The 26607-nt window shown below is 39.4% G+C and overlaps 1 protein-coding gene across 4 annotated transcripts; it reads left to right on the forward strand.

The window, feature by feature from the left end:
* The first annotated feature begins 1181 nt into the window (after window positions 1-1181).
* LOC124132747 (COP9 signalosome complex subunit 1-like) lies at window positions 1182-24617 on the forward strand. 4 transcript variants are annotated; one of them, XM_046496847.2, is made up of 14 exons: window positions 1182-1252; window positions 3472-3567; window positions 5008-5192; window positions 6794-6955; window positions 7307-7442; window positions 10704-10781; window positions 11128-11262; window positions 12321-12415; window positions 16931-17036; window positions 18366-18446; window positions 19463-19600; window positions 20350-20436; window positions 20818-20865; window positions 22387-24617. In XM_046496847.2, the coding sequence occupies exons 1-14, from the start codon at window positions 1220-1222 to the stop codon at window positions 22459-22461; spliced, it is 1455 nt and encodes a 484-aa protein (XP_046352803.1). In that variant the 5' UTR covers window positions 1182-1219; the 3' UTR covers window positions 22462-24617. The 4 variants fall into 4 exon arrangements, with proteins under 4 accessions (XP_046352803.1, XP_046352804.1, XP_046352806.1 ...); XM_046496848.2 differs by having other exon boundaries at window positions 1188-1252; window positions 3475-3567; XM_046496850.2 differs by having other exon boundaries at window positions 1188-1252; window positions 22354-22543.
* Window positions 24618-26607: the final 1990 nt, after the last annotated feature.

Below are 26607 nucleotides of genomic sequence, written 5' to 3' on the forward strand. Positions count from 1 at the left end.
TTAAAACAACCGTGTTTGTCGTTTGTGTCTGGAATGTTCTTTTACAAGCAGCTGCTGGGATTCAAATAGTTCTTTTTCCAGTTAATGTCAGGACAGACTTTCTCAGCGGTACCGCATGTGCGAACCGGCGACATTAGTCTTTTAAAATTTAGAAGAACACGGACACATCCAATATTTGGAAGAACAAACATAACACTTTGCAACCATGCATTTGTTAGAAAGTTGTCATCCATGCAGATTCTTCCTACTACATGGGTGGACGCCTTTTCTAAAATACTTTTGCATTTTTTAAATTCCACGTTCTTCCTATGTTATATATAATTCATATCAATCTGGCAGTTCATGCTGTTTACACAGTTACAATATCTTAGTCTCACCGCAAACAGCTAGGTCCAGCTGCGAGTTTTCACGAACTGGGACTCCTACGATAATTTGATATAAAGTATTTCTGCCTGGTCTCAGTAAAGTAAAGAGAGAAAAGAATGTAATTAAACAACAATAACTATTTATATTCCATCACTGAAATATCTTCATCCTCCTGTTCTAAAGAAAAGGGGGATGTGAAGATCCGGGTTAGAATAGGTCTTCAGCAACCCGTGCTTGCCGTAAAAGGCGACTATGCTTGTCGATCCCGTGAGATCGGATGGTCAGGCTCGCTGACTTGGTTGATGCATGTCATCGATCTCAATTACGTGGATCGATGCTCATTATGTCACTCACTGGATTGTCTGGTCCAGATTCGATTATTTTACAGACCGCCGCCATAAAGCTGGAATATTGCTGAGTGCGGCGTTAAACAACAAACAAACAAAACAAAACTGAAGAAATATGTTTACTAAAATTGGCTTCCTTATCCTTACTTTTCGGAAGAAAATGTGTGTTTTGTGTTTACTCACGAGATCAATGTTACTTGCGTTTACATTTACACCTCGAAAGAGTTTGTAATGGGTTTTTTTTCACCTTGTCCAAAGAATTTGCTTTCATTTATAAGCCATGCATTATATTTCAAAATTCGAATACGTTGTTAAATTTTAATAAACAGCGAGAGTCATTTATTGACTTGACGTGTAGTTGAACTTGAAATAGTTTGTCCAGGTATTAAGATTAAGGGGCTCCAAACATTGTTTCAGAACTGCCCTGTACGGAGAATACACATACAGTCACGTGAGATTTCATGCGCATTATTGATTTCCGGTTATCGCAGGAAGTTGAATCAGGGATGCCTCTGCCGCTTCAGCAGGGAATTTTTCAGGTTAAAACACAATATTTAGCTTAGGTTTTGTTGTGAAATTTTGAAAACTTAATTCAGAGAAACTTCCTCTACTACTTAGTTGATGTACTTGACGATCTGAACATCTGACGATACCTATTCGAGAGCGGTGTTCGTCATCATGGCGGAAAGCATGTTGGAACAGTAGACTGTGTCGACTGCCTCGTGAAGAAGGGATTTTCATTTCCTGATTAATCATACACAGCGTTGTCATTATCTCAACATGTTTACCATTTGTATGAAAGTACGTTTACTGATATGTCAGATGTCCTTGATATTGTCTGCAGGCTTTTATTTGAGCGAGTTGCCATGTTTTCGTATGTGGAGTCTGCTGTCAAGTTGAGTTTCACTTTTACTCAGAATGCAGACTGTCTAGCTTGCTCGTGGTGCTATGTTATCAACATTTATTTCACGCTTGGGATGATATTGACTTCTTATGATAGCACCTAATATAAGTTATTCTGTACTGACATTATTTTTTCATTGTTCAAATGGACACTGCCTTATATTGTAGATACCAGTACTATATTACCATGATTACTAGACGGTTTGAATATTGGATGGTTAAATAAAGCTAAATTTCACAATGTTATTTCTTACAATTGAGGATTTATATTTTCATATGTAGCTTTTTAGACTTTTTAGCATATTCACAAAATATTAGCACCACTATGCATGCTCAGCCTGTAGATGTCAACTTCCTGTGTACATGCCCTGTGTCCCCAATAAAACATCATATTTACTTCCTAATTTGGATGATCAGTATGCTTAAGAAGTAATAAGTATGAATATCAAGTTTTGGCTGTGAAACTCTTTACTCTGATTACTATTAAACACTATAAGGTTGCCACAATTGCTTGCTTGGTAACACATGGAACCAGAATTAATTATTTCTCTAAGAAATATGTATCCCTTTTGTCATTATTACCAGGATTGTCAACTGTTGCTCACTATTTTATATGAGTATAGTTGTAGGAACTAATGAATATATCATGATACGAGTAATTGATCCTTATGACTTACAGTGACTATTTGAGGGTACTGTTTTATGGTCTTCTTTATGTCAGCACTCAGTATTAAGTCGGCTACTTAACAGGGGTTATGTCAAGGACCCATTTACTTTCTTGTTAATTCCTAAATGACTGAGGCCAATTTGATGTCATATGTATAGCAAGTTTGATTCTAGTGCTTCAAACACCACTAACTTGCCCATGTTATTTGCACACTCAAATTTGTTTATGTTGAGCACATGCGATGACCCTTTTTACACAGAGACTATGTATCAGTTGGATACATTGCACTTTCATTAAGTCTAAAGGGATACATCGATTCCAGGCGATAAAGCCTGGTCTCTGTTTAAGCTGTCGAACATTGCTCAAGTTCTGAACATGCTGAAGTACCGGAGGACTTTTTAAAAAAAACAATCCAAATGATAAAGGGGGATTTAGTTACTTGAACAATGAAGTGAATGTTAAGAATTAATAGAAAAGAATTAGGTTGTTTTGTATGTATGGATGTCTTATCTCTTATGTTGCGTTTGCCTCGCTACTGTGGTTCCTTTGCTGAGTTTATCACTGTCATGTAGTCTGTCTAGGAAATGTATTCTTGTATTTGACCATGTTAATATTTGTATCGTAGCTTAATAGGGTGAACAATATACAATTCTATCACATCACTATGATTTTTACTGATCAATGATCATGACATAACTGACATGATGATGAATGTTAGAGTTTTAACATGTTATTTGAAATGTTTATTATTATAAGATGTTAACAGCTTGATCATGTTGATAACATTAGTTGTCGATCAGAAGGTTATAACATAATTACTGTCATGATGGTTTTTGCCAAGCTAACACATTATTATGGTACCATTGTAATACTATATCATGCTATATCATGTGAAAATTAGAAAAGGGGTCAGTCATTAGTATGTTTTGTTACCATGGTTTCACATATATAAGAAAATTGGATGTGTCAGGACATACACTTACCAGCATGATCAAAAGGGCTGGTATTTTAGAAGTTAAGGAATTATTATGGTTGATCACTGGTTTGAAACTGTTGAATAATCTAAAAAATAATAATTTTATAGTTTATATTATCATGATTATGACTTTCTTTGTGCATGTCGTGTATGTGCGTACCTAGTTATGAGCAGCTGTGATAGCTGTGTGCTAATGTGTTGTGTGTTTGTAGCAGCCTGCAGTGGAGCCCATGCAGGTGGACGCTGCACCAGAGGAGAATGATAATGTTGAGGAGGAGCAACATTACACTGTGGACAACCCCTCCGTGGTGAGTGACAGGAAATTGGATAAGCATAAGGCCTCACATTGTTTTTATTTTTTTTGTTAACAGATTTTCTACCTATGGGGATTCCAGGTTAGGCAACAATGCAGTTTACCGGGCACAGCCCGAGCTCTACCATCCGCTCAATTACCGCGCTATAGTGCCACCGCTGTCTCGTTATACCGTTACCGTGCCTCACGCTCTGGTGACTCTCGCTTCACGATCCAACACCCATTTTTGGTCTTAGGGAAACTTACACATGTTTACAATCAAACACCGCTTTTCGGTCTTAGGGAAACATACACATCTTTACGATCAATCACCCGTTCTCGGTCTTAGGGAAACTTACACGTCTTTACGATCCAACACCCGTTTTTCGGTCTTAGGGAAACTTACACGTCTTTACAATCCAACACCCGTTTTCGGTCATTAGGGTTAGCCTGCTTTGGGCAAGGGTTAGACATAAATTCTTACCTTTTCAAGCGTTAATCCGGTTAATCCCATTGGTCGGTCATGTTGACAAAAACAATTGCGGGTGTGGTTTCAAGAAAAGATGAATGGGAGCGCGGACCGTGACGTCACACGCATGCGCAATTCACTGTTTACTGATTACACGTGCATGTCAATGGGGATTCTAATGACCCGTTAAACGAGCACTGATTACATGTGATAGCGCCTGTGGTCCAGTGGTAGAGCGTCGGCTAATTAACGCATTATTTAGCAGAACCGGTGAGCCGGCGAAGCGCGCGTTCGAGCCCCCACAGCGCTAATTGGATCTGAAAAAGTGCGCCCGGTAAAGTGCACTACTCCCCCAGGTTAGAATTGGTCTCCAGGAATCTTTGTGACCTCATTGATTGCATGTCAATGTACCCCGAACATGTGGATGGTTGCTCATAATATCAATCACTGGATTGTCTGGCCCATTATTTACAGGCTGCCATAATATAGCTGAAATATTGTTGAGTGCAGCGTTTATCAAAATAAAAGCACACACACACACACACACACACACACACACACACACACACACACACACACACACACACACACACACACACACACACACACACACATTTTATGAACTAATATTAACCTAGGTTGGCAAAATAAGCTAAAAATTGTGAGAAGCTCCTGATCATTTTGAAATAGGCTCAGGCAAATTATCATTCCTAGCAAACTTGATTCAAGTTGTTAATCATTGTCCTAACGCCACTTTGTATCATGTGTATACTGGCTATAATGCTGATCTCACTGTTATTAGTGTTAATCATGTCAGTTATTACCCTGATTTGCATAGAGACAATGTGGCGGGTCCATGCAGGGTGCTAGCTGCAACATTTAGCATGTCTAGACCTATACTGATACCTAATACACAGCTGCAGAGCACAATACCATTTTCAAAGTACCTCTAACATGTCTAACTTGTGTCTAACATATCTTTCTCAGGATTTAGAACAATATGCCTCCCAGTACTCTGGGCTGGCCAAACTCAACAGGCTGATGTTCATATCGGACCACTGTCCGTCACTCAAAGTGGAAGCTCTACGCATGGCTCTCACCTATGTGATGACGACCTACAATACAAACCTGTATCAAGTTGTACATAGGAAGCTGCAAGAAGCTGTGTCAACGTAAGCATTTTATTGATTTCTGCAAGAACTGCATCGTAACAAGTGACAAACTTTACATTATTTAGTAAACATTTATTGCTTGAGTATTTTAGCCTTACAAGTTTACACTTGTAAATGACCCAGTTTGAAAACACAGATAACATAATACTACTAGTAATATCTATATTTAATGAATCATACTTAGTGATGTATATATCATGTATATCATGTAACCAAATTGACTACTATGTATAATAGGGGCGGTCGGGTAGCCTAGTGGTTAAAGCGTTCGCTCATCACGCCGAAAACCCGGGTTCGATTCCCGACATGGGTACAATGTGTGAAGCCCATTTCCGGTGTCCCCCGCCGTGATATTGCTGGAATATTGCTAAAAGCGGCGTAAAACCATACTCACTCACTCACTATGTATAATGAGTAGTTTGAAATTCTTGAATAGCGGATTGTCATAATTATGTTGATGTTTAACCCTGAGTGTGTGACTGAAAGTTGTTGAAGATAGAAAGTGTAAGAAGTTCACCAGGACACAAATTAAGTGGTAACCGATGTTCGATATGAAGTCCTAGGGTTCTTCTGATTTGCCTCTGTAGTTCAAATCCAGGGATCCCCCTTAATCTTTAACTTTCAACATAAGGGATCAGTCGCCTTGACTTTCATACTTAATTCTGAGCACTGGTTAGTAAGAAGACATCCAGTGATGCAATGTTCTAAATTAATGGGGGCGGTCGGGTAGCCTAGTGGTTAAAGCGTTCGCTCGTCACGCCGAAGACCTGGGTTCGATTCCCGACATGGGTACAATGTGTGAAGCCCATTTCTGGTGTCCCCCGCCGTGATATTGCTGGAATATTGCTAAAAGCGGCGTAAAACCATACTCACGCACTCTAAATTAATGGGTGTCTTAGGTCCTTGAAGTCTATCTTTAACTTTGGGTATATTCTTGGGATCCCTTAAATCTGAAACTCTTGACTTTTATCTATGACAAGTACCCCTTGACTTTCATGCTCATTTGCAAACACTGGTGAAGTTTTGAGAAATAGAACAGTTTAATACATTATCAGTGTTAATAATTTTGTTTCCTTCCATTGTCTGTGAAAATAAAATCCATGGATTCAAAGACAGATCAAAACTGTTTTATGCGACTCACAAATGTGCATCTAGTATGCACAAAATATACTGTACTGGACGATGCACAATTTTCATTGCAACTACAGCATTATGCATTTCAAGAGCGTGTGTCTGTTATTTCATCCATTAAGCATGACCACTGTCCACGATTCATTACAGACTCTAAAATAATTATCTAAATGTACTGTACAGTACAGCATGTCATTACTTTACAGGACCCTCATATTTCCTGGAAGGGCCCTTAAAAAGAAATATTGAGGTACCCGGACCCCTTCTTTTGTAAGACGAGGTAAAACCCTGTCATGCTCATGGTCCAGAAAGATGTACAGTACAGCATGTCATTACTTTACAGGACCCTCAAATTTCCTGCAAGGACCCTTAAAAAGAAATATTGAGGTACCCAGACCCCTTCTTTTGTAAGACGAGGTAAAACCCTGTCATGCTCACAGTCCAGAAATATGTTGTATGTGGTGTTACAGGTCATCTACTCTACCTGATGCTGTGGCGGGAGCTGTGCACAATGTGCCGGCGCTAGACACTCAGTGGATCGAAACTACAGCCAAGAAGGCTGCCCTCAAGCTGGAGAAACTGGACACAGACTTGAAGAACTACAAAAGTAATTCTATCAAGGAAAGTATACGGTATGTTGTTTTTGATGGAGTTATTTTCTGAACAAATTGGGTTGATTGGTTGATCAGAAAGTTTACCTGACACGACCTCTTCTGGAAGTGTCCTCAGCACAGATCTTCACACAGAGAGGTGTCATTTTGGAGTAAAACATTTGAGTTTAATAAGATTGCTTGCTCAGTAACAAACTCCAATGTTTTGTGTGCATCTGTACCTATCAAAGTGAATTACAAATTTGCATATATAGTTTCAATTTAAAATTGTTATTAATTTTTTGTTGTTATTGCAAAACTATTCAGTAACAATTTGGAAATGCTGTGCATTTAGCATGGTTAGCAGACTTTGACAATATTATGTTGTTTCAGGCGGGGCCACGATGACCTTGGAGATCACTATCTAGACTGTGGTGACTTAAGCAATGCATTGAAGTGCTATTCAAGGGCAAGGGACTACTGTACAAATCCAAAACATGTTGTAAACATGTGTTTAAATGTTATAAAGGTAATACTTTCAGATTTGATAGTCTTTCAAAAATATTTGTCATTTGGTGGTTCTTATTGAGATGGTGAAGGTGAAGAAAGTGGTATGACATTGGAAAAATAAACATCTCTACCTGTGTAAATAAATAAAGTTTTTTATCAGATACATTTACAATTTAAGCCCTTGAATATTAGTGTTAATAAAAATATTGAGCATAAATAATCATTCTTCTGATTATTTTACATAATCAGTAAACTCAAAGGGCTTTGCATCTAGGTTATGATGAACAGGTGAATTATGTATGTACAACTGGGTCTCGAAAAATCTACTTGTCTGCTCGTATTGACGAGTGGCAGAATGTGAAGGGCGAGAAACAAACGCTTGTCCTAACGGGCGAGTATATATACTCAACAACAAAAGTTCCTGTGACACCCAATATTTTAGTGTATTTTTCAAACAAGTAAAGTTTTGTTTTCAATATTGTAGTACATGTATGGAATCAAGTCACAAAAATGTAACTGCTCCAGAAAAGCATGCATTCAATGCAAAAGTTGACTTTTATGCAGGCCACATGCATTTCACTACCCAAGAATGGGTATAAAAACATGCGTTAACGGGCCACGCGTAACCAATAATTGACAAGACAACTGGATTCGAACAACACACCTATGAAATCGATTCCAGCCAGCAACAGTGACTGCTAGAAGCATCCCCCGCCTTCGATCGACGAATATCTTCACAAACTGTACGCGCCGCCTCAGATGTGCAGGGATTGTCGCCAGAAGACCCGCCAGACGTCCCATTTTGACAAGAAACCACCTCCAAGCATGTCTACAGTGGTGCAGACAAGTTCAATTCACTGACGAGTCTCGTTTTCACCTCAGCCACAACAATGGACGGATTCGAGTGTACCGACGTCGAGGTGAACGTTAAGTTAATCATTGTGTCATGGAAGAAGATCGGTTCGGGGGCGGCAGCGTTATGGTATTGGGTGGGATTACAGCAAGACAGAGGACCCGTTTGATAGTGGTAGAGGGAAATCTCAATGGACAGCGCTACCATGACGAGATCATCGGCCCTGTTGTTCTAACGTTTTTGCGTCGTCATGGCCCAGGCATTACCTTTCAACATGACAATGCCCGGCCTCATATTGCTCGACTTGTTCAGGATTCTTTTCAACAAAACAACGTGAATGTCATCCCCTGGCCGACTCGCTCCCCTGATCTCTCACCAATCGAACACATGTTGGATGAGCCTTCGACGCCTTCGACGTCAACCATATGTTCCACAGACACTCCAGGAACTTCAAACATGCTCCAGCAGATATGGACAGATATCCCACAGGACACTCTGTGACGCCTGGTCCATTCCATGAGATGAAGATGTGTTGCTTGCATCGCAGCCAGAGGTGGACACACATGCTATTGATTTGTAAATTGACATTTTGGCATGTTCATGTTTTTTATGAAATCACACATTTTCTGAAGTCAGTATGGCAAATTAAACCATTTGAACACTTACAGGAGTCTTTTATCTGATGCAAACCGAAATTGTTTCAGATTTGGTAAAAAACATAACTTTGCATTAAATCTTATTCAATGTCACAGGAACTTTTGTTTTTCAGTATATTTCAGTCATATCAATTTATCTCTAATCAAATTGAATAAAATACTGTATATTTTAAAACTTATCCTATCTCACACTGTGCATTTATCATTCTTCTTTCGATCCTAAGTGGGAACATGCCAAAACAACATGAACAAAGGTTTCCAACTTCTGAAAAAACAACCCACACAAACGCAACTAGCATCTCCATGGTCTCCTCCCATCAATCTGGGTCATGCACGCTTTCATGCCGGTCAACCTACACATGCTGAACACATGATTTCCCCAGCCAACTAGTTCTCTTTCTAAGCGCCTCGGTGTGGTGACATGCAACTCACAAGAGAATCCATTTGGTTTATCTCTTTTTTCCAATTTTCCCTCTTTGAAGACTTCAAGACTTCTTCCTCTTTGGTCGTTTTTTTTCAACATGGATGAACAGGCTATGCATCTTCCTGCGTGTCTAACTTGTAGACAGGTTTTTCCCCTTCAGACCCCCATGATGTCTGTTCAGATTGGCGCAGTCGCTCATGGTTCTCAGTGTGTTGACTTACTCGATGAATATTTGAGCATTTATCTTCACAAGTGTCTGTGTAGAGAACAAGACCTGCTTTCTAAGTCTGCTGAAAAATCGAAAATAACAAAGAAAACTACCCAGATTACCGTCCTCGACCAAGTTTCTATCCCTCTCTTCACTGTGAATTTTCCTCTTTTCATGTATAGAGACAAACCTCATCATTCGGCCACTACCAGCAGATGCCCTTCCCAAAAGGCCACATATGGCACTCTTCCTCCAATGCCCCGCACAGGTTCCCCGTCTCAACCTTCGGTTCGAATCCACCTATCATGACTGTACCACATCGTCCAGTGAAACTACAGTCTTCCACACAGATACTTCCTAATCCTAATGATTTAACCTCCATCCCGACGCAGCAACCTCAGTCTCTTACAAGCCGTGACGTCAACGTTCTACGGATACAGTAATGTCTGTTCCGGCTTCTCTTCAGCCTATGACATCGACAGTCGCACCTTCTGTGGATCCATTGCCCTGCTTCTTCCTAAGGCAGTTTTGACACTGCAGATCTGGCTATGGTCTTGATTTGGATTGAGGATAGACTCCAGCTTCCCAATAGTACTTTGACCAAAGATACTTTATCATCTTTTGTTGTCCTCTCTGCAACTTCACCACATATTATGCTCCCTCTCAGACTAGTAGACGGATGTAGCTACAAATCTGGATAAAGTCTTTGGGTCCTTTTGCCGTCTACTTGATTGATTAATCTCCTCGCTTTGTGTTGGCGAGTGCCTATTGACTTCTGCTCCTGAACTGAACAGTGACATAACGATTTTGGCTCCTAAACGTCCGTTGTCCTGCTCTACGGTGGACGATACAGATTTAGTGCACCTGAACACTACTTTTCGCCGAACTCTACCCTTAGTCTCCACTATTCTCGGCTCCTACCTCGGGATCATGCATCTTCTGAAGATGAGACTAGTACTAGAATCTGTACTTTACAAAGAAAGTGTTATCCCAAATACAACATTTCTTACATTTGACCACTCTCTAAATGACATTGTGTATTCATGACTTTGTCCTTTGTTTCTTTAATGGATTTGTTGAAAATTACTATTTGATGTCTGTTATGTTTGGTGAATGTGTAGTTTCTGTTCTGCTTGTAGGTTAGTGTGTACCTTCAGAACTGGTCTCACGTCCAGAGTTACGTGAACAAAGCAGAAGCGACACCCGAAGCCACAGAGGTAATTATGTGCACAGCTGTTCTACTTGTTCAATACTACTGATCTACAATTGATTTCTTCCTTTGCTCATTGGTTTAGAGATTTCTTGTACTCATTCATAAAAAAGTTAATGTCATTTGGTAGCAATGAGCTGTGATGAGGATAGTTGAAAAAAATTGTAATGATGTTATTTATGGTAAATAAGTTTTTTTAGGAAAACTGAGGTAGTCGGGGTAGTCTAGTGATTAAATCTTTCTTGTTCAAGTCTAACTGTTCAAATAACAATATGAGAGTTTTCAAGGTTCTTGTTCTTGCCGTTATAGTATTGACCTTTTCATTCTGTTATGATTGTGACATTTGTTTTCAGCATGTAAAAGATGGGCAATTCATCCAGACAAAGTTAAGATGTGCAGCAGGATTGGCAGATCTCGCTACTAAAAAATACAAATCAGCAGCCAAATATTTTCTTCAAGCTAGCTTTGATCACTGTGATTTTCCAGAGGTAGGGAGTTAATTCTTACATGAACAATTTGATAAAAAGCAATTGACCATTATTCATGTTAATAAGACCAGACCAATTTTTTTTCTTGTATTACGGATTCTACAGACCAAATTGGCTGCATGGGGGGGAAAATAAGCCTATGTCAATAAATAAAAATGCTTGTGGTACAGATTTATGGGGCCAAATGTTTAAATGGAGGAGGAAATAACGCAACCTTGAAAGTGTTAAATAATCCACACTTGTGACGTAACTACTCAGAAATCAATTTCTGCTACTCCAAGAAGCAAAACTTCCTGAAGCCGAAAATCAGACGCAGCAGGGCATGTGGCCATAGCATTTGATGACAAATAACCATCTGCGTCAGAAAGCTTCTTTTCAGTTTTTCCTTATTTAGAAACTTTTCTAGTTTGGTTTGTGACACTTCTGCTGAAGCCCATTTTCAAAACAGTACGAGAAATAGTAACAATAACAAATCCTTAAACAACATATATCAAGTGATTCGTCTGTCAGGGACGCAGCAGTGATCCAATGACATATACACTATTATTGCAAGTGAAACTTTTGAAAGAGTTGCTTCCCTTCCTTGGATAAATCAATTGATATTTTAGTGTTGTAGGTTGCAACATCATTTATCATTATTTTCCTTTTTGAGATAAGGAAATAGTCAGTTTGGCAGATCTGTATTACAAGAAAAGAGACCCGTGAAGATCCGGGGTAGAATAGGTCTTCAGCAACCCATGCTTGTCGTTAAAGGCGACTATGCTTGTCGTAAGAAGCAACTAACTGGATTGGGTGGTTGATGCATGTCATTGTATCCAAATTGCGTGGATCAATGCTCATGATGACAATCACTGGACTGTCTGGTCCAGATTCGATTATTTACAGACCGCCGTCATATAGCTGGAATATTGCTGAGTGCAGCGTTGAACAACAAACAAAACTGTTATGCAATAAAAAAAACATTGGTCTGGCGTAAGTAAAAAATATGAGATGCCATAAATGATTAGAAAGTAATGTTAATTGTTGTAATGAAGTCCCATAATACTGTGTTGTTTCAGCTTTTGTCTGCCGGCAATGTAGCAACGTATGGTGCCCTATGTGCCCTAGCTTCATTTGACAGACAAGAGTTACAGAGAAACGTCCTTTCTAGCAGGTGTGTAGATGTTATTGTTTGTTACTTTTCTTAACATATGTTATTTCAACCCTAAACTCCCTTATCGGCCTTACTGCCCCTTGGGCTGATGTGGGGTCTTGATAACTGAAGGGCGTCATATGACTGAGTTGATGTATACTACTTAGTAGAAGGTAAAGAACACCTGATTCTTTCATATTGCTATACTTAATCAGTCATGGCATGACAAGATAACTACAGTAATATGAAAGATGTTTGTTCGTTTGTTAGAGTAGTATATTTCAACCAAGTGGGCATGATATAACTGAGGTGTGTGATATGGCTGAGGTGATGTGATGTGGATGGGAATGTGATGCATCTGTAGGGATGTGATATGGATGGGAATGTGATGCAGCTGTGGGGATGTGATGTGATGCAGCTTTGGGGATGTGATATGGATGGGAATGTGATGCAGCTGTGGGGATGTGATATAGATGGGAATGTGATGCAGCTGTGGGGATGTGATATGGATGGGGATGTAATGCAGCTGAGGGGATGGGATGTGACACAGTTGAGTGGGCATGAAACGGTTGAGGGTATGTGGTACTGTGTTGAATATAGCAGATGGGAGGGGATACGACCTAGGGGGCAGGATACAGTTGAAGGTACATGGTACTGTGTGTTGAATACAGCAGATGGGAGGGGATATGACTTCGGGGGCATGATACAGTTTTATTACCCACGTGGTGAAGATACAGGTGGTAAGATACTAAATCCGTACGTTACCCGTGTGTTGTACAAGGTTGATATCGTTTTATTCGTTTTGATTGTGACCTCTGTCACACATGGACTACTTTTTTCATTCATAAAAAATCGTCATCCATTTTCAACCACAAGGCAACTATTGAATGAAATCTTATGAGTGCGAGTGATATTTACAAACACTTCAACACAACACACCGAAAAAGATAGTCACACACATCACATTCGGTTTGCATTCTACATTAGTTATGCATAGAGCTTCTACAGATATGATATAATCGAGCTATATCCATTTGCAATGTATGACTACCGATCAATAGATCGAGGGTCCCCATAAGCGTGACGCACCCGACCACTTTCTCAACTTCAATTTGATTTAACGTGAAAGGATAAGCGTGGTGAAATGAAGTCAGTTTAAACTATCTGGACAGATATCTAGACTTACTTGTGATGATCCGGTTATGCCATCAGTGTCCCCTTCAAAGCGTATTTTGTGGCACTGTTTCGGGAGTTGTTTGTTCACGACTACACGACCAGATCACTTACAGTGAACGTTTCCAATGCAAATCATTTCTTAACTCCGTAGAAGTGTGTCTGATTTCTGATTATGTGGCCCAAAATATCCCAAATATTGATTGAACAATAACATTCCCCTAGCATATCTCTAGCATAAAATGCTGTGAGTAGATCATGGTTGTCTTTTCTTATTCCGGTGGTGACCTTGCCCTTCGTTCAAAGCAGACTTGAGTTTGTTGATTTTCCATGTCTTCAGTATAGGGTGGTACAGTTAACATGAATGTGTTTGGCGAACACTCTGATTTCCCTCTTCCAAAATGGTACGGACATGATGTTGCGTATGCTCTGCTACCAATGTTTGTTGCGCAGTGGAAGGCGACGACGTTCACGTGTATACCTGTCTTTTCTACTACACTGTAAATTATACGATTAATGGGGAACTAAACGTGATTCTCTTTCTATGACAGAATGGGGAACTAAACGTGATTCTCTCTATATGATATTGTGGGGAACTAAACGTGATTCTCTTCTTAAATGAAAAATAAGAAAACTATGCAAGGTCCATGACCTAGAATGCAGGAATTATTAATTTACTATAGGAGCAAGTACACACTTAACGTTTCTAAGGGCCACGAATATTGTCCCATCTAGTTTATACCAAGACCACGAATATTGGTCCAACGATAACTAGTTCCTATAAAGACCACGTAATGTGTGTCTTGCTCCAACGAACGAAAAGCCTGCACTGGCGATTGCAATGCATCACGTGTCAGCATTCATTTTCTGCACGTGAAACGAATGCCACGATCTGATTTGGCGTTTGTGGCGTTTGTGCTAATGTTCATGTAACATGAACCGAAACAATGTTTGTTTTGTTTTATTTATATTCTCTCCACAACACATGATATAAATTCAGCTGATAGATCGAGGAAACCGAACCATTTTGATTGCAAACTCGTGAACTTTCTATGGTATCTGACCTTGCTTTCGCTCAGTCAGATCATAAATAGTCCATTTGTTTCGTAAAAATGGTATCTAATGAGAATGAGTGTAGTATTCTCTATGAGGGTACTTGGTACTGTGTGTGGAATATAGCGGACGGAGGGGATACGACTTAGGGGGCAGGATACAGTTGAAGGTATATGGTACTGTGTGTGGAATACAGCAGATGGGAGGGGATTCAACTAAGGGGGAAGGATACAGTTGAAGGTACATGGTACTGTGTGTGGAATACAGCAGATAGGAGGGGATTCAACTTAGGGGGCAAACAGTTGAAGGTACATGGCACTGTGTGTTGAATACAGCAGATGCGAGGGGATTCAACTTAGGGGGCAAACAGTTGAAGGTACATGGTACTGTGTGTTGAATACAGCAGATGGGAGGGGATACAACTAAGGGAGCAAACAGTTGAAGGTACATGGTACTGTGTGTTGAATACAGCAGATGGGAGGGCTACAACTTAGGGGGCAAACAGTTGAAGGTACATGGCACTGTGTGTTGAATACAGCAGATGGGAGGGGATTCAACTTAGGGGGCAAACAGTTGAAGGTACATGGCACTGTGTGTTGAATACAGCAGATTGGAGGGGATACAACTAAGGGAGCAAACAGTTGAAGGTACATGGTACTGTGTGTTGAATACAGCAGATGGGAGGGCTACAACTTAGAGGCCAGGACACAGTTGAAGGTACACGGTACTGTTGAATACAGCAGATGGGAGGGCTACGACTTAGAGGCTAGGACACAGTTGAAGGTACACGGTACTGTTGAATACAGCAGATGCGAGGGGATACAACTTAGGGGGTAGGATACAATTGAGAAGATGGTATACAGCCGAGGATGTGTGATATGACTGAGGGAATGTGATACAACCTTCCATTGTGTTTCTTGCTGTCGACACTGATAACCGCATTATCAGTGGTTTCAATAAGGGAGCTTGACAAATCGAAACTAAGCATAATTGTAGTGAATATGTACCATGTCCAAAGGAACTGTATGAGGCTGAAAAAAAGTCTTGAGTTCTCAGGCACCTCTGCATCATGACACAGTCCACCGCACATTTTGATTTTGTTTCCATTTTCAAAAAAATAAATCCTTAAAAATTCAGCGTCTCGAACAGTTGCTTCCCTTTACAAGCAGACTGCTTTACTGCGCATCTGGTGTTATGGTCATGGTGGCAATATATTTTGTACTTTTTTGGCCATTTTCAAATTTGGTCAATGAAAACATGAAAGATAAACCATAGCACGATAATTTACAATTTCAATGTTATTTGTATACAGTATGCCAGACAAGGTTTCATATGGAGAGATTAAGATTATGCATGTATTTGTCTCATGATATAAGCCAGAAATAGCAATCAGCTGTTCACACATTTTCTCCCTGATCTATGGGTGATTTAGTCTTATCAATACTTGGCCAATGACACAGCTGAAAAGAAATTTCAATAGTGATTGAAGACTTTGTATCCAAGCGACAAATGTTGAGTGGTGTGATTTGCCGATCAGTTCATATATGATTTTGTCGAATTTAAGGTAAACAAAATTGAACGAAATCTTGGACAATGGTAATTTAATGGATTATAAAGTCCAGATACACAATGAACCCTTTTATAGCCAGATAGTGTAATAACAGGGCTGACTTGTGTCCTTCTGTACGGATTGGTTGACATGCTGTTTCCGGTGTTGTGAGTCTCAATAAGATAAGGGGCAGTCGGGTAGCCTAGTGGTTAAAGCGTTCACTCGTCACGCCGAATACCAGGGTTCGATTCCCGACATGGGTACAACGTGTGAAGCCCATTTCTGGTGTCCCCCGCCGTGATATTGCTGGAATATTGCTAAAAGCGGCGTAAAACCATACTCACTCACTCACTCAATAAGATAATGTAATGCTTCTACAAACATCAGAAAAGTAGGTTGTGGGCTCATTATTCATGAGTTATTCCTTCCCTGAAAAGATGTAGTCTAGTCATGGGTCATAGTCTTGTCATAATTTTCTTGTTCATATTGCTACGAATTTTAGCTGAATCATCGGTAGATCTTAGAGAATATGTGTACAACTGATTGTTATTTTCGGCCTAGTCTACGAGACAAATCCACTGTTATCTTAATCTCTGCATTAAAACCCATGTCTTGCAGAACAGGAAATACAACGGAAAGGGGGATGTTTTATATCAAATTTCATAAAACAGCATTTTGATATTGTTACATATATTTTGTGATATTTTTGTTTTTGACCTGTGTTTGATTACAATGTGGCTGACTGAAATGTTGTCTTCCAGTTCTTTCAAACAGTTCTTGGAGCTGGAACCACAGCTGCGGGATATTATACACAAATTTTATGAATCCAAGTACGCCTCCTGTTTAAAGTTGCTGGATGAAATCAAGGTCAGTACATTGTCTCAACATCCATAATTTGAATTCTTAGCTGAACATTCCCCTATAAGGGATTGTTGATGTGCTTGTTCAAAACTGAGCTCCGCTGCCGCCACAGTTTGTTTTCTCAACCATGCCTGATATTCTTCCTATATTTTCCTGGAGACTCTTTCTAACAAATGATTGGTTGACATTGAAGGTCAAGGCCACTGAGATGAACAAGAAATCACAGTATTTATGAATGGAATTTGATGAAACTTAGTACATGTAGTATAGATGATCTGTAAGACAGGGTTTCAGTCGCATGAACTTCGAATAAGGTCAAGGTCACTAAAGGTTAAATTATGTAATCATTGCTTTGCCAGTTAAAAACTCATAGAATTTCATATCCGATTGCTATCCAAGTGGTTTTCGTTAATTGGTAATGTTCAAATTTCACAAACCTTCAGATTAATTTATGAAATATTTAAGCATGTCTAATCAGTTATGATACTCTCAATAATCACTTGATACTTATCAAATATCATGGTTGTTTGCAAAAAGTAATTTTCTCTTGTGATTGCATGACATTGTAGGCCAGGGTCAGTCATGTAAGATGAGAGTGAAAAAAGCTTGTATGAAAGATAACTTATTTATGATTGGAATTCGATGAAACTAAGTGTACATGATCTCTTAGGTGGGGTCTCGATTGAATCACCTTTTGGGTGACAATATGAGCTCAAGGTCAAATTATGAAACAGTTCATTTTTGTCACTAAACAATATATCACGTGACTAATCACGGTTCTGGGTTGTCCTGTGGGTACCCGGGTCCTACTCAGTACCCACCCGACCCGAGTACCCGAGTTACCCATCCCAGCTCTAATGTTAAGACTTACCTTTTGTAGAACGTGTAGAATGAGTATCAGTTCTTGAAATCGGTTTGATGTATAGGAATAAATGTTAACTGCATTTGTGTGTAATTAGGCAGGACCTGTTTTAGATTGCTTTACCGAATTGATAACCCTAAATAAAGTGGGAAAGTACCCACTCTGAAATGCACTATTTCTTTTGCCATGTGCACACTTAGGTGTGTACCACCAAAATATCTTGCCTTCTGTATGCTATAAGTAAAACTGCATGACAACAGGTTACATAGTAAGACCAGTTTATAGCTTAACGCTGCACTCATGGCAACATATTCAGGTAACAAACATATTTAAAGCGAAATGTTTTTTTTATTGATCTCTTTCTTTAAAAAAATCTGAAGATCAAGAATTAAAATAATATCGTGACAAAACATTGTGGCATTTATTTCTTCAAAAGTCGCAAATCTCCTAATCACCTTAATTTTTCCTTACAGGATAACTTGTTGTTAGACATGTACCTGGCCCAGCATGTAACAACGCTGTACACACAAATAAGGAACAGAGCTCTGTGCCAAGTAAGTTGCTGCACTGCCATTTACCCTCCTAGCCATTTCTGGGTGGTTAAAGCATTCGCTTATCACACCAACATGACCAAAGGCCTAGTTTCATCCCCCAATGTCTGAAGCCCATTTGTTGTTGTAATATCTTTAAAAGGAATGAAAAGCCATACTCCCTCACTTGGGACCCGTGAAGACCCGGGGTAGAATAGGTCTTCAGCAACCCATGCTTGCCGTAAAAGGTGACTAATGGGATCTTGTGGTCAGGCTTGTTGGCTTGGTTGATGCATGTCATCGATGCTAATGACATCAATGACTGGATTTTCTGGTCCAGACTTGATTATTTACAGACCACCGTCATATAGCTGGAAAATTGCTGAGTGTGGCATTAAACAACAAACAACAAAAACTTCCTCACTTGGCTATTTCCTCCTTCTGGTGGATCTCACAACACAGATTCAGGAGTAGTTTTACCAAATGCCTTCTCTAGTGGGTATTCCAGGGCAGAATAGGCCTTCATTAAGCCATGTTTGATGATTTAATGAAAACATAACATGTATTGCTTGCATGCCATTGTGCCCTGTTGATGGTGTTGTTACTCATGCAATTGATCTCTGGTTTGCCTGGCCCTTGATTCTTCATACTGTTTTAATATTGCTAACTGCCTTGTAAAACAAGTTTCTTTGATAAAAGCCAGCTAGTTGGTAGTCCCAATAGCTGAGTTAATTACAGCAGAAGTTTCAGGAATGCAAGCTTTTAAAGGGGAAATCCTACTAGCCTAGAGGATAGTGTTAACATCAAACAAACTTGCATGAGATCATCAGGCATGACCAACTCTCCACTATCCATCTGTTAACTACATTGCTTCACTCCCTCACCCGTGTGTCTTCTGTTACGAGTTACCATGGTTACAGCTGAAAGATTGCTGCAACTGCCCATGTATTAAGAATCGTGAAAGACGATAGCTGTTACCATCTACATAAATCATGTCAAGGTTCTGTTATTGATAGAGAACTTTCTTTTCTTACGTGTAGTACTTCAGTCCTTACCTGTCAGCGGACATGAAGAAAATGGCTGAAGCTTTCAATACGACCGTCCCTGCCTTGGAGGATGAGCTGATGCAACTGATTTTAGATGGGCAGATCAACGCTCGCATAGACTCTCACAATAAGGTACTTTAGATTTATTTCATCACAAGGTGTGGCACTATGACTGTCGTAAGTCCATATTCAGTGATTTGCGGCAATTACAATTACTGTGTGAAAAAGTCTTCTGAAAGCTGTTGGTGTAGTTTCTTGCAGCTGTCTGTGCATAATTGATACCAGTGTGTGTTTGTTACTGTATTTGAGTGTTACGTTAGGCTTAATTTTTTTTTAGAAATGTTTCTCCGGCAATGACTTTTGAAAATATTGTGGGTGGGGTGTGTGTGTGTTTTTTTTTGGCTTGTTCAAACCAGTATGTAACCAAATAAACAGTTGTGTACCATCAACCCGGGAAAGGGCCTCCCTACATAAACAAGCATGCAAAATTCCTATTGCCACCATGATCATATCACGAGATGTGCTGTAAAGAAAAGTGCATGTAAAGGGAAGTAACTGTGTGCTATATTGGATCACATTGTTTTTAAGTATGAGGATTTTCTTTTATATAGAAATAAAAACAAAATGTCCGGAAGACTTTATGATAACCTGGGCGGTCCCAGAGAACCAAGACTGTTATCTTTTTTAGCCTTAGTAATAGTGGAATGCACCAGTCATTATTGTGTTATGTTAAAACTCATGAAAGTGTCAGTATCAGATACAGTCCTAAGTCAAGTTTAAGTTCACTATTTTATTTTCCCTGGTAGAAACAATCTTTGTACTGAACTTTAAGTGGAGTACATAACTACGTCGTGTGTCAATACTGTCCTTGACCCTTCCAGATCTTGTATGCCCAAGATGTAGACCAGAGAGCCACAACCTTCCAGAAGGCGATAACAATGGGGAAAGAGTACCAAAGACGGACAAAGGTCAGTTGAATTCGCTTACATATTTTGCCTGTTCATTTAATGCAACGATTCCCTGTGCAGAGTTGCGTCCCTTGGGCACGCCAGAAACCTATGATTGTTGGTTCGAATCCTGGTTCGCCCCGATTATGTTTCAAGGTTTGTCAGCACCATACCCGTGCTCGTGGGTTTCACAGAGGTGGTTAACGTCTGAGACCTGCAATACTTCAGGCTTTCCTCCCACATTAAGCTGACACGCTGTGATATGACTGGAATAATGTTGAAAGCGGCGTTAAACCCATATCGCTCACTCACTCATTTAATGCAAAGTATTTATGTTCAATAATGATGAAAGAGATGGAAAATATATGACAAAATATTCAACTTGATTATATTTTTTTCCAGGCCTTGATACTTCGATCTGCAGTGTTAAAAAATCAGATTCATGTCAAGGTGAGACAGATTCCCTGTTGTTGATTTTCTGTTGTGTTGTTATGGAACAGATAGCTTTTGCTGTAAACATTTTGTTTTCTCAATCCTGCCTGTATCATTGAAGGTAACAGCTATAAGCTGGCTATGTACATACCTGTAAACCTTATTGCTTCATGTAGTTTTGTTAGTTTCTGTCGGCATTTTCCATAGTGTGATGAACTGTCACACAATTCAGCTTTTTAGGTTTTGTGAACATTGAGATGCTTAGATAGCTAACATGAATGTCTGGTATGCTTGAGTATCTCTTTGTACATGTTGTATCACCCCATTGCGTAATTCAAAGCCTCTGTAGCCATATACCATATTTATCGTCCTTAACTGTTTTACGAGATCTTCATCATTTTGGCCTTGACTGAACAGGGTGCCATTGCATAAAGCGATCTTAGCACAAAAGTGATCGGAACTCTCATACCGAAACATAGACTTTCGACAGTCATAGTGCTAAGGTTGTTTTGTACAACAGCTTCCAGAACTTATGATACGAAAATATTAATATTAATAGCTTAAGAAATATAACCAATGCAATGTCAGGCATGAAAAAAACCCACAAGTAAGCATTTGTTCCTTGTACCGGTGCAGATTTGGTGCAAAAATGTTCCCAATTGTCATGCTGGTATCTGCTGATATGGGTTTGAATCCAATGTCCTTAGTTTGTCAGAATGATCAATGTCATACAAGTGCTCACGGATTCCATCAAAGTGGTTAATGTCCATAATTTGCATTAGTTAGCAGTTTCCTCTCATGTTTAAGTGACACTCCATGATACAACATAGTCCTAACATGGATACAATTCTTGTTGTCCTCTGTTACGATATGGCAGCAATAATGCTGAAAGAAATGTAAACCATTCTCACTCATTCCCATTAGAAGTAATATTACCCAAGAGTAGAATGATCGTGTGTCATAACTTTCTGATATTTGCATGTGTTATTTAGTCACAGTGCTTCATTGTTGAGAATAACACGGAATGACATCCTCCATAGTTCATGACATCACACATTTCTTTCATTATGTTATCTGAACAATAGAGTGAAGTTTCCCTGCTGGTTTGACATTTCACATGGGTTATTTTTCAATTTCTCTGATAAAAAGTCAATAAGTAAAAATAACCTGTTTGAACACAGAATTACGGATTATCTGAATGAATGTTGTAAGTCCCTCACCAAAGGATCAGAATTAACACCATTCATTCACTTGGTCAAGATGATCCTTGATTCCTCATAGCTTGTTGGTTATTCTCTAATTCTCCTTACTCTCTCATATTTGTGCAGTTGTCAACAGATGTTTGTAATATCAACATCACTCTGTTGATTACTTTCTCAAGAATGTATTATGTAATCTCAAGTCAATGTATTTATGCTTAAAACATTTTCTGATATGTTTTCTGTTTTCTGCTATATTGTACATGGTTTGAATGTGCACAAATTAATTCTGTTGACTTATTTTAAGGGATGAAAATGATTCCTCCCTTCTATTGTTCAGAGTCCACCTCGGGACGGGGGTACAGGAGGTGAGATGTCCATCGCACCAGGCAATGCGTCATCAGCAAGGAACTGAGGCAGGATTTAAACTTTGAAGAACTCGTAAATGTTCTGTTTTGTCCCAGCATTCTGCTGGACATGTGGCAGATTTGATCCACCACGAGTTGTCATCATCACCAGCAGCAGTAGCAGCAGCATCTGCTGCCTGCTGCATCTCTTGCGTGCACAGCGGCGTACCATAACGCAGCTCTGCTTGGTCATAAACTGTGATACCCAGTGAAACACTGTACTTTGGGCCTCTACCAGACACAGTCATAGACAGATTCTGTGGGAGTGGTACAGAATCGCAGAAATGTTCACAGCGTTTCGTTGTGGATTACTTACATACCTTATAAATATATATGCAAAGCTGATGATACTGAATGATGGATGTCAAAGTGCTCAAGACTAAGAACTTTGAACTAGTGCTACTTACAATATCATGTAGAGGACTTCTTCAGTTCCTCACTATCCAAGACTTATCGTAATTGGTTTGACTTACATCCGCAATAGATATCTTATGATGTTATTTTGGAAGAACTGTATGTACCCACGTATCTGATATGGTATCTGATAAAGCAACGAGGTTTTTGAAAATGCTATTGTTGGCTTGATTGTTACGTTTTGCCAGTTGTTACTGTCATGCCAAACCCAGTTATCTCCCCTTGCTGTGCCATGTATCCCACCAGGGACTAATGTATTTGTGTGATATACAGTTTGACAAATAACTTTACAAATCATTAAAAAATAGCATGGGATATGGTTCACATAAATTCCAATTCATTCGTGTTGATTTACAAGTACATGTAATGGCAAACCTGTCCCCAAAATGTACAAGTATATGATATTGCATTGGTCCTTAATCTGTTTAAAGTATTCAAGAGATGTGTGAATATCCTCTGTAATAGAATAAACATTCCTTTGTGACAGAAACACGTAGGTTTGAAACTAGATTATTTCATTCTCAGCTTATCAATCACTATAACTGACATAGTTTTAAAAGCTATTTGCCAAAATTATTTTCATAACGTGATTGTCATTTTGGACTAGTTAACATGTTAAATAAATGTTGATTGCATTGAAGCTGCAAAATCATTTTCAGTAGACAAATATGTAAAATTTCATTATTTTGCCTTCAAGATTTCTAAATTCAACATATCAATGATGTTGTATATTTGCTGGATTAACTCAGAGATGATGGTCAGATTTGATTTCAAAATAACCAACTGAATTTTGGAGGTTTGAGTGTGAAGTATCCAGAAAACAGGTATTTGTAGACTCAAGCAGATCTGGTAAAATTGATCCTAATTTGAATTTGAACGACAGTCAAGCTACCTACTTGTAGATGGAACAGTTTGTGTATATACTGTGAGTTAACAAAGGTTTTCAGCAATATTGTTCTGTGTACAAGTTTATCTTCAAGCCATATTGTCTACACTCCGCTTCATATGAAATAATATAGTAACACTACATTTATGAATATAGCTCACCAGATTGTCATTGTGACTCTAAACAAGGAACGGGAAGACTGTTTTCTGCTTATGGATAATGTATATTTTAATGGATTTCTTACAAATTTGAGCAATTGTGCCTGGCACAGAATGGTCGAGGGTTTGAAACATTGTTATTCTTTGTACCAGTATCTATAAATACATCATGTACTTGATCAGTGTTTATTATTTTTAATACGGTAACCATGGTAACAGTGCTTCAAACTCCTCAGCATAATGGTATTTAAAATGGTTCTTGTTTATTGTATTTTGAGAGTTCAAGAGTCACAGGTTTTCTTGATTTCATTATGTGTATTGTCCAGTTACCATGATTGAACATTCAGGTTTTTAATGCAAGTTGTATCAAAATAAAGCCGAAATTGACCTGTTAGGAATGGCTGTCAATACTCATATTACTCTGTATACTGTTTAAATTGTTGCCATATTTGTTGCATTTGTAAATTTTCCTCGAGTTCCTGAATTGACAATACTACTGTGGCTCTTATATGGTAATAGGTCTTTTACTGAAATATTTTATCATTCTTGTGTTAATGTGAATGATGCTATTCACCACCAAATCTTTCACTAGAAATCTCATTGTATTTAAGTAAAGAGTGACCTTGATGTACATGATGAAAATGTTAATTTGAAGATCATGTTTTGATATGAAATGTAGCTGTGGGAAATACACAGTGGATGCACAGCAAGTTCTTTGTTGTTATTGCTCTATAGCTGCTCCGGGGCGTTCGGGTAGCCTAGTGGTTAAAGCGTTCGCTCTTCATGCCGAAAACCCGGGTTCGATTCCCGACATGGGTACAATGTGTGAAGCCCATTTCTGGTGTCCCCCGCCGTGATATTGCTGGAATATTGCTAAAAGCGGCGTAATACCATACTCACTCACTCACTGTAGCTGCTCAAGAGGGAATTAGGATTCAGTGGCTGAATAGGTCCCGTGCATCCCACGCTTGGGGTAAGACTAATGAGGATTGGATTGTCAGAGTGTCACATGGCTGATAGTGTTGTCACCCCAGTGTGGTTGAACGTTTCAAAAAATCTCTGATCTGCCTCATCAAACTCTTATTTTTAATGGCTCAAACAATGCCATGGTGATGAGTTTTATCTCGCTCACTCTAATTTACAGGGGCGGTTTGGTAGCCTAGTGGTTAAAGCGCTCGCTCGTCACGCCAAAGACCCGGGTTCGATTCCCGACATGGGTACAATGTGTAAAGCCCATTTCTGGTGTGCCCCGCCGTGATATTGCTGGAATATTGCTAAAAGCGGTGTAAAACCATACTCACTCACTCACTCTAATTTACAGGCTGACTTAATATACTGAACAAAATGAGTTAGGGATCATGAATATTTTGGGGGATATTTTTTGTATTGAAGACTTGAGGACACTATCATAAAATTGTCCCCAAAAATATTCATGATCTCTAACTTGTTTTGTTCAGTATATATCGTGGACATTTTTGAAACATTTCTCTAATGAGGGTGGCGGCAGCCCCAGTGGTGTAAGGCATCACATTCTGTGATTATGCCTTTGGACTGTGAAAATGTAATTGTGTGATTTCTGTTTAACATGAGTGACATTCTTTAAGCAATATCCAAGACTTGCTTTTGGCTTTCTTCACACATTAACCTCAACTGTAATATTACTGACCTGTTCAAAGAAGCCTTAAACTCATTCAGGGCACGGGTTCGAATCCTGGTTCGCTCTGATTTTGTTTCTAGGTTTGTCAGCACCATACCCGTGCTCGTGGGTTTCACCGAAGTGGTTAACGTCTGAGACCTGCATCACTTTGGGCTTTCCTCCCACATTAAGCTGACACTCCGTGATATAACTGGAATACTGTTAAAAGTGGCGTTAAACCCAACTCACTCACTCACTCAAACTCATAACAACCACTTGTCTATTGGTCAAAATTTCAAAGTTGTGTTGAAACTTGATCAATGATTGTAAATTGATAAAGAAAAAACTAGGTATAATGCATATAATTCTACATCCTCCTAGTGAAAAGATATTATACATTGAGGACAAACAAGTTGCAGGAAGAGTTGTGGGTGTTAAAACCATCTAGCAACAACACACTCCGCTTTGTCCTACGTTAGCTGATTCCACTTTCTGGCTGATGAAGCAATCACATTTACTCAGGTCACCTGGGAATCTTCCTCCAAAGGCAGTGTGTGCACCACACTGGTTTAAGTGAATGCAGGAATCCAACGTCACATCAGCAGTATTACAGTTGTGGGTTACAAGGAGTCCCTAGAGTAACCTGTGGCACCAGTGAAGATCCGGGGTTGAATAGGTCTTCAGCAAATGCGACTATGCTTGTCGTAAGAGGCGACTAACAGGATTGGGCGGTCAGGCTTGGTGACTTGGTTGATGCATGTCATCGTATCCCGATTGCCTGGATTGATGCACATGGTCCAGACTCTAATATTTACAGACTGCCACCATATGGCTGGGATATTGCTGAGTGCGGCTTTAAACAACAAACACAGCAATTATGCTGGTTGCAAGAGGCAACTTGGATTTAGTAACTTGCTTGATTGTGACTCATAAAAACCCTGACGGTGTGGGACATTTCTCCTAATATCAATCCCAGGTTTGACTGGCTCAGGCTTGATTGTTTATAGGCTGCTGTCATGGAATAACTAGAATATTGCTGATCGTAGTGTTAAACAACAAA

Source organism: Haliotis rufescens, unplaced genomic scaffold (genome assembly GCF_023055435.1).
Source record: "Haliotis rufescens isolate VD_foot unplaced genomic scaffold, xgHalRufe1.0.p SCAF_11, whole genome shotgun sequence".
In the NCBI taxonomy this organism is placed as follows: Eukaryota; Metazoa; Mollusca; class Gastropoda; order Lepetellida; family Haliotidae; genus Haliotis; species Haliotis rufescens.